Consider the following 10,000-nt stretch of genomic DNA (forward strand, 5'->3'; position numbering starts at 1 on the left):
GTGTTTTTCCTGATGAGGAATTCAGTTTGAAGTGAAGAAGATCGTTTTAGTCAAAAAATAGAAACAGCAGCATTATTTTTTATTCCGATAGAAAACATTATAATATGTAATTAAATAAATATTATATTATATTAATAAAATATAATTCTATTTAATTGTATTCTTTTATTTCATATTATTCTATTCTATTTTTTTATTTTATTTTAGAATATGTTTTGATTATAGCAGAGTAGAATTTCTGGATAATTATATAACAATTCTTTACATTTAATTTTATTATGTATATTTTTGCTCTAATAATTATAATTCTGTTTATAATAATTGACAAAACAAACAAAAAATATGAATAAAAAAACCCAAAATAATATATAATGTAAAACAATTATATAATAAAATGTAATATAATACAGAAAAAATATAGAATAAATTCTAAAATAATGTAATAAAAGGTAATGTGAATAAATATTATAAATAAAATAAAATAAATATTAATAATAATATAATATTTTGTTCATTATATAAAATGTGTTATTTAAAATCGATTGTAAGAATAATTATAATATTAATACTTTATTACTGTCAGGATTTTATAGATGCAATGAGTATATTTGTGCGCATGCGCGCACGCACGCACACACACACACACACACACACACACACACACACACACACACACACACACACCAGCCCTCAGTGACCTGGCTGTAAGTAGAGGTGGTGATTAGTGGAAACGCAGAACAGGTGTGATTGACATGTGACAGGATCATGTGACCTGCAGGTGCTGAATGTAGTCAAGCACAGATTTACCTTTTACACACGTGGTGAATAACTAACATGACCAATCAGTGTGTGTGTGTGTGTGTGTGTGTGTGTGTGTGTGTGTGTGTGTGTGTGTGTCAGTGTCAGTGTCAGTAAACATGGGTTTGAATATATCACACACACACACACACACACACACACACACACACGCACACTTATTTAATGCAGGAGTTCCAGGTGACACATTCAAAATTCAACTTAAGAATTAATATGTGTGTGTGTGTGTGTGTGTGTGTGTGTGTGTAGAATTGGAGAATTTAGATTACCGCTTGGGGGCAGTGCACTCTCTAGTGTACAAACTGCCAGAACAGAACCGTGAGATGCTACAACTGCTCATCAAACACCTGGTCAGGTATAAACACACACACACACACACACACACACACACACACACACACACACACACACACACACACACACACACTGCCAAACCTGTCAGTTGCTAATGTTTGTGTTTAGTGCAGTAATCAGTTTAATCAGCAAATCAATCTGAATGAAAATCCCTGAGAATGAGATTCTTCTCTGCAGGATTAATCTGTTCAATAACGCCGTCAGTGGAGGATTAGACCTTTTACACACACACACACACACACACACACACACACACACACACACACAGTAAAGCTTTTTTTAGAGGAGACAATCAGCACAACGTAGGAGAGGTGATTTGTTCTTGATCTGTTCAAGGTCATTTAGAGGACTTTCTCTCTCATATGAGAGAACGTCATTAAAAACTCAATCTGGAGCTTCTTCTCTGCAGAACATTATTATTTCAGAGAAAGTTTTGGAGGTGACTTTCACCTAAATGCTCTCAGGGCATTAATGACTGTTGTAGTCACTCCATCAGTGAACATGTGGCAAAAACAAAAAACACAGAATAAATCAAATCAGATCATTCGATTATTATTATTATTATTATTATTATTATTATTATTATTATTATTATTATTATTATCAGAACATTCTATTAAAGTGAAAATACAAGTGAAATAAATGTGAAATAGATCTAGAAATGAATATAATTAATGAATATATATAATATATGAATATATAAATGTGTAAATAGAACCCAGTCTGTATCTGTAGCACCATGAAGTCGTATGAAGTGGTACATTTCGGAGCTTTGGTCTGCTGTTCCCCCGCGGGCTTCTGTCTTCCTCTCACACCAATATTCCCCTCTCACCCTCCCTCTTCGTCCCTCGGCCTTTTGTGAGTCTCTGCCTCACCGCCTCATTTTACTCGGCTGGAAACAGACGTCTGCTCCTCTCCCGTCTCAGTGCTTTAAAGATGTGATTTATTTTTTGCACCTGGAAAAAATTGGATCCACCTTCAAAGGTTCAGCTCCAGAATTTTGATCATATTTAGGAAGCTTTTCTTATCCTTTCTTTTCTCTTTCTCCATCTTTCTCTCTCTCTCTCTCTCTCTCTCTCTCTCTCTCTCTAAATATCTCTCTCTCTCCTGTCACCAGGTGTGTATTAACCTCCAAACACACTGAGCTTGTCCAGACAAATTGCCTAATTCAGCTGTTTCAGCTTTTTCAGCGTGTGTGTGTGTGTGTGTGTGTGTGTGTGTGATCTGATCCAACCCGGAGTCTCACGCATGTTCACACATGTGAAAGTAAACACATGTATTTCAGGACATCGTGCGGGAAGCTGATCAGCGCCGCTGCAAAATGAACTCGGATCATCATCAGATTTCGTTATCAGAACTTGCTGCAGTAACTTTACCCATCGGATCGGATCGAATCTGATCTCAGGATGAGTGTGTTGAGTTTCAGTACCTACACACCGCTGAGATCTCACATCTTCTGTATGATGGATTTATTGATTTATTTATGATCGTTGTTTTACAGCGTGTGTAGTCAAAGCAGCACGAATCTGATGACGCCGTCCAACATGGGCGTGATCTTCGGCCCCACCCTGCTCCGAGCCGAGGAGGAAACGGTGGCGGCCATGTTGGATATCAAATTCCAGAACATAGTCATCGAGATCCTGATCGAGGACTACAAGAAGGTAATAAATCAATAAATAAATATATAAGCAAATAAAAAAGATTTCAATATTTAATATCTTATTATGTACATAACTATTATAGAAATATGATAATATATATTTATACTATAGAGATAAATATATTTTATATAATAATAATAATAACAGTATATAAAATAAATAATAATAAAATCTTATTTTGTTGTTGTTTTTCTGATATATTATTCTCATATTATTCTCAGATCTTCAGTGGTCCTCCTGAGGAAAGCTCCGCCCGTCCTGTCCCGCCCCCGAGGGTGGCAAGACGACAGCCAATCACCATCTCCAAAAGGCCTCCGAGGCTTTACACTGCGCTACAGCTGCCGCTCTTCGAGAGTAAATAGCTTTTACAATTACTGACTTTATTTACATTATTATTATTATTATTATTATTATTACTAAAAAATAGTAACTGAAATAAATAAATATTCATAGAAACGCTCAATTAAACTAATTTAACTCAAATTTAAAATGGATTTGATTTAAACGGATCCAAAATGATAGTAATTGAGAAATAATTTTAATAATTTAAACCAAAAATTTTAACTTAAAATATATTCAATATATCTTATATATGTATCTTATGTCTCTCATAATGACAATATTTTTACTTTTATTAAAGAATGTTTTGTTATCTTTACAAAAATTAACTTTTGCATGAATAAATATTTCTTTATGTAAATACCATTCTGTCACCTCACCTTCATCATCATCATCATCATCATTGTTATTTGTTTATTTTTCCTTTTAAAAAAGGTATAAAAAGATTCCAGTCATTCAGTGTTTTATTAATGAATTGATTAATGAATGAAAGTGATATGATTTTATTCTTTTTTTTTTGCGTATAATGTTTTAAGCTTTTATACAGAAAGTAAAGTAAGTAAAATAATCATTAATCATTTTGTATTATTCTTTTTCAAATGTATTATTCAAACACCAAGTTTTCTCAAATTAAAAACTTTTATCCGGATTTAATTAAATTAGAATAAAAATGTATGATTATTTTATCACTGCAGTCAAAATCTTTATTTTTACCTCCGTCATTGTAAAGTAATTTTTTATTGAAAGCAAAACATTTCCACTAAACTGTTTAATACAGTAAAATACAGCAGGTGCCATTATGTGTGTGTGTGTGTGTGTGTGTGTGTGTGTCTGTGTGTGTGTGTGTGTGTGTGTGTGTGTGCGTGTGAAATAGTTGCTTGTTGGCATTTTATCCGCCCCTCATTGTGTGTATAAAGTGTTTCACAGAGTCAAACTAATAACACACTTAAAAACTAACTACCACCTGTCAGTGTATTGCTCTACTCTGTGTGTGTGTGTGTGTGTGTGTGTGTGTGTGTGTGTAGTTTCTCAGCATTTAAAGCTTACTGTGGTGTGATGCCAAGGATGGCAGTTGTGTGTGTTTGTGACTGTGTTAAACTTTTACTGTGTGTGTGTGTGTGTGTGTGTGTGTGTGTGTGTTTGCTAACCAAAACCTAATTGATAATGATGTTTGTCTGTCTGTCTCACACACACCCCCGAAAAACTCACAGAGTAACAGTCAAAATACACAGCTGTGCACGCACACACACACACACACACACACACACACACGCATACGAAACTATATACAGTGTAAATGTTACTCCTTCATTATGTGACATCAAACTTTAATTATTTTTGTTTTATTAAAATAAAATGTGTTTAAATGTATTTATTTTTATTTTGCTTTATAATCATATACGTATACTAACTCCCTCACCTTCATCATCATCATCATCATCAATTTAATTATAAATTAATAAAGTATAATAAATATTTAAATTAAGGGATTATAATAGAAAACTACAGAAATTAAATCCACATTCCGAATGTAGGACGGTGTAGTTTTCTTACCTACACAACAGTACCTGATGTTACTAAAATCCTTTAGCTCAATGAATCTCCACTAAATCTTTTGGAACATCGTCCCAGAAGACTGGAGCTCATTAGAACAGCACATGTGAATCGGAGAAAAGCACAACCTTACAGTCAGGTGTCCACAAACCTTTTATACCGTACAGTATAAATATAAACACATAATAATGAAATTTAAATACAGTATCAATAATTTCAATACAAACATTTTTTCTGGTTCTTTTTCATAACATACTTTTTATATTTCAAACATGTACCAAATTATATTGAAAAAACATATTTACAATAAAAGATAGTAATAAATAAATAAATATATATGTAATGTTTAATGAATTTATAAAATCTATGTAATCATTTAAACTTGTCACTTATTTTAAAACTGAATATAAAAGGATATAAAATGTGAAAATTATATTTGTACTGTATACAATTTAATTTTTGTATTATGGTATTTTTACACACACACACACACACACACACACACACACACACACACACACATTCCATTATTACACAGGAAAGAGAGAACGCTACTGCGGCAGTGTAACAAGACCGACAACACACACACACACACACACACACACACACACACACACACACACACATACATACATACACACAGAGCGGGAGAGGAGAGAGAGAGAGAGAGAGAGAGAGAGAGAGAGAGAGAGAGAGAAAGGGGAGACAGATAGAGAGAGAGACGGTGTTTAAGTCTCTTTACCTGTTAATATCCCAAACGCTCCAAACTAAGAAAGAAAATAACATCAATGACATAAAAGTCACAAAGAACCTGCAGGAGATTCTGTGTGTGTGTGTGTGTGTGTGTGTGTGTGTGTGTGTGTGTGTGTGTTTGTGTGTATGTGTGTGTTTGTGCGTGTGTGTGTATTTGTGTGTATATGTGTGTGTGTGTATTTGTGTGTGTATGTGTATGTGTGTGTATGTGTATGTGTATGTGTGTGTGTATGTATGTGTATGTGTGTATTTGTGTGTGTATGTGTGTGTGTGTGTGTGTGTGTGTGTGTGTGTGTGTGTGTGTGCGTATGTGTGTGTGCATGTGTGTGTGTTTGTGTGTGTGTGTGTGTGTGTGTAGGTGTGTGTGTGTGTGTATACGTGTATTTGTGTGCGTATGTGTTTGTTTGTGCATGTGTGTGTACTTGTTTGTGTGTGTGTGTGTGTGTGCGCACGTGTGTGTGTGTGTGTGTGTGTGTGTATATTTAATTTTTTTGCAACTGATAGATTTAAATCAGAGAAATCGTATAATTTGAGTTGTTTCATGAGAAGTTCAGCCGCGGAGATGTTTTTTGAAGACCTTGAACATCATCATCTTTCCAACACACCATTAAGTCCTTCAGACTCCAGACTCCAGAGGTCTCGTTTTATTTCCAATCATAAACACATTCGCAAAAACAGAAAAACGCTGGGTTTATTAAACGCTCATTGTGCTTCCCGAAGCGGATTCTGTTCCCAGCGTTCTTATTCTAGCCGCAGGTTTGTGTTTTTCCTTCATGTCACGGCCACAATGAAAGACCTCAACCATCCAAGAAGCCTCTAACGGCTCGTATGGAAAATAAAACCCTGGACAGGGAGCTAAAGACACAATACACTACTTAAACGCATTCCTGCACAAATGTAGACACGAGTCATGTGATTCGAGTCATGTGATCTTTACACATCTCACACTCCTCGATGATGGAAAAGAGAAAAAAAATCAATGTCTTCCACTTTTCAAATGCAGGTTCTAAACCTCTCTTTTAGGTCCAGAACAGAACGGTGCAGCACAAAACGGTTCTGATTCCGGAGGCGACGTCACCGGCGCCAGTCCGCTCCCACCTCAGAGAATGAAATTAACCCCTCCCACCATGCCACCACCTTCCGTCCCTTCATCTCGGGTTCCTCCTCAGCGCCAAGCCGTCATCCCGTCCACCAAACCCTCCGTCCAGCAGGAGCGCTTCTCTGAATCCGATGTCTCCAAGATGGTTTTTAGGATCCAGGACAGTGCTCAGTGGCTGGACAACGGCGAACCGAGGACCACAGTGGGCCGGACGCAATCATTCCAGTCCAGGACACCTTCGCAGCGGGTCGTCCCGGCAACCAGAGACGGTATCCAGGCAACCAGACACACTCCATCGCTGAGCGTTTACCGTGTTCCGTATTTTTCAAATAAACAGCTGCTGCTCTGAATTCTTGGTTGGAGCTTTAAAACGATTTGGGCCCGGTTCCTGAGAGAGTTCTGCTTTGAGTCATTGCTGGATTTGATGGGTTTGATGGTATTCACAGATTTGGACCTGGTTCTGAAAAACAGGTTTTGGGTCAAACTCCTGTAAAACATTAATCAGTTTTGTTGGGTGTCTGAGAAACACAGAGTTCAGAGGTTTGTAGCAGATTCCAGGATAATGAGAGAAGTGGTTTTGGTCAGAAGTGTCAGGATTTTTTGGGCCTAATTCTGGACAAATTGCTGTTTTAAATCTGTGTTAATCTTTAAAGAGATTTGGATCAGATCTTGAAGGATAGCTGGATCAGATCTTGAAGGGTCGCTGGGTCGGATCCTGGTTGTTGGAATAAGAAGTTTCGGACCAATTCATAACGAAAAATTATGTTTTGAAGCCTGGTTGACAATTCTGGAGAGCTTTTTTGCTGTGCTTCAGTAAGAACCTTCAAAGAGTTCCTGAGTAATGATGGTTAAACATATGGTTCTGGTGCATCAAGCAGGTTCTGAAAGATCTCTGGATTGGCATGAGCAGCTCTATGGGGATTCTGGATTGAATGAATTAAAGAGGTTTTCTAATAATTTCTATGTTTGAAACCTCTTTATCTACTGAGGAGAACCTCTCAACCTTCTAATAGCATTCACACAGAATTGAACTTGGAGACCAGGAGAGGGATCTGATGATTTGTACCAATTTAAATCTTGGTTAAATCTGAGCAGTAGCACTTTTCTGATTTCAACTTGCCCTAAAATTTTAAGGTTGATACTCTGGTTGGGATGGGTTACGTTTGGACCAGAGATCTGGACCAGGTTCCAGAACTGTTGGCTTTATATCCTGGTTTGGGCAGTAAAAGAATCTGAACCAGTTTCCCCCAGAAAGCTGCTGGTTTGATTAGAGTTTTAGATATATAGGATTTGGACCTTGTTATGGAAGGATTTCAGACTCTTCCTGGGACGTTTAGAGGTTTGGACCAGGTTTCTGTTTCTGAAAGAACTTTTGAACCAGATCCTAAAAAAACATCTTGTATAAAAACCTGGTTGTGGATTCTTTGTAGGAAATTGAGAAATTGATCTGAAAGAATAAAAGAATCGTAGAAGACATTATAGGAGATCTTGGTGACATGGCTTTTATAGGTTTAATGGTCAATTGTTGCTAAGGTCATTTAAATTCTTGATGGAACTTCATCCGTGTACTGAATGTCTGATTCCACCTCAGAGGACAAATTTAGCTGTTTTTGATATGGAGACTTCCATCCCTACTTTCTTTTCTTTCACCTTTCAACCTTTCATTCATCTCCCTGTCTCACATCCCTTCTCAGTCTTACTCCAGAAGTCCAAAATCTGGTCTAGATTTAATTCACTAACATGGACGTGAAGCAAGAACATGATATCTTAGTATTTTCAGGTTCTTAACCACAATTACTCAATATCTCCTTTTAAGTATCCAGGGTCAGGTTTTATAACAAGACATTTTTTAGGAACTGGTTCAGAAGCAGGACCTTGTCCAAACTTCTACACACACCAACAAATGTTTTAGATATATTTTAGGTTCAGAGTGGTTAAGAGCGGCATGATCATCTACCAAGAAAATCTGGCCTTCTAAATTCTAAAGAACGCATAATGAACATTATGGATTCTCCCATTGTGCCACTGATTTTGATCTTTAATCCAAAATCTCTCCTCTCCCTTACTGTCCTGATGTTCATCTCTCTTTCCTCCTCACTCCATCCAGTTTGAACATTTCTACCCATCAACAAGTCTTCTCCAATCCTGAGCTCTAAAACATGGTCCACATCTGAACATGTACTCAAACTTTACTGTAGTTTAATGTTAATTTATGTTCTCCAGACTCGTGTCCAGGTTTCTCTGTTCCACGATCAGGTTTTAAAACAAGACATTTTTTCAGGATGCGGTTCAAAAGTTGTTTCAGAAACAGACCCTGGTCTAAAACTCTAAACATCCCAGCATGTCTCTGATATGGACCTCAGGTTTGGGTGGTGTTATGGGTCAAATCATGAATGGCTTTTTACTAGAAGACTTTTAATCCTTCAGATTCTGAAAAAAGCATCATGAAAACCTCCCACTGAGTCTCGAACATTCATCCATATTCCTTACCTCTTAAAATTTTTAGTCCTCCATCTCTAATTCTTCCTCAACATCCACTCTATACCCTTTAGAATTGCTTCTCCAAGCCTGAGGTCCAGAACCTGCTCCACACCTCAACACATACTCACACTTTAATGTAATCATATGATCGTTTATGCTCTTTAGACTCGTATCCAGATTTCTCTGCTCCATAATCAGACTTTAAAACAAGACATTTTTCAGGATTCGGTTCAAAAACCGTTTCAGAAACAGGACCTGGTCCAAACCTCTAAACCTCCCTTTAAGCATCTGAGATCCCTCAAGCCTGAGAGCTTCAGGGGAACCTTACACAGAGACTCGTTACCTCTCAGAGTTCCTGCGCAGAGATTATAGAAATATATAAATACAGAAGCCACTTTGTTCTGAACCACTGAAATGTGTGTGTGTGTGTGTGTGTGTGTGTGTGTGTGTGTGTGTGTGTGTAACAGCTGAGAGCGATGTGGTGAAAAGTCGACCTGCTGCAGAGAAAAGTGCCATCTGTCGACCCCCGACACGCCCCCCAGACCCCCCCTCACGCTGTCTGACCAATCAGAAGGCTCAAAATGAAGACACATCAGCATCATAGTGAGTAGACACACACACACACACACACACACACACACACACACACACACACACACACACACACACACACACACACATGCACACACACACACACACACACACACACACACACACACACACACACACTCACAGACACAAGCACGTGTGTGTGTGTGTGTGTGCGTATGTGTGTGTGTGTGTGTGTGCATGTGTGTTTGTTTATATTAAATGGTAACTTGAGTATCTACTACTTCATGTTTCTCTGAAAAGCTTTTTGGGAAGCAGGTTTGGGTTTGGGTTTGGGTTTGGGTTTGGGTTTGGGTTTGGGTTTGATTGATGACGGCTCAGAAGAACTTGGATT

General features: G+C 37.4%; 1 protein-coding gene across 1 annotated transcript in view; it reads left to right on the plus strand.

Annotated features, from left to right (window-relative positions):
* The window catches only part of ophn1 (oligophrenin 1), a 32,162-nt gene that overhangs the window by 16,260 nt on the left and 5,902 nt on the right, over positions 1 to 10,000 (plus strand). The window contains exons 17-21 of the mRNA XM_046839359.1: positions 1,066 to 1,171; positions 2,672 to 2,831; positions 3,053 to 3,185; positions 6,501 to 6,845; positions 9,525 to 9,660. Coding sequence (XP_046695315.1) covers positions 1,066 to 1,171; positions 2,672 to 2,831; positions 3,053 to 3,185; positions 6,501 to 6,845; positions 9,525 to 9,660 — 880 coding nt within the window. The remainder of the gene's footprint in view (positions 1 to 1,065; positions 1,172 to 2,671; positions 2,832 to 3,052; positions 3,186 to 6,500; positions 6,846 to 9,524; positions 9,661 to 10,000) is intronic.

The sequence above is a fragment of the Silurus meridionalis genome, chromosome 25 (assembly GCF_014805685.1).
Source record: "Silurus meridionalis isolate SWU-2019-XX chromosome 25, ASM1480568v1, whole genome shotgun sequence".
Lineage (NCBI taxonomy): Eukaryota > Metazoa > Chordata > Actinopteri > Siluriformes > Siluridae > Silurus > Silurus meridionalis.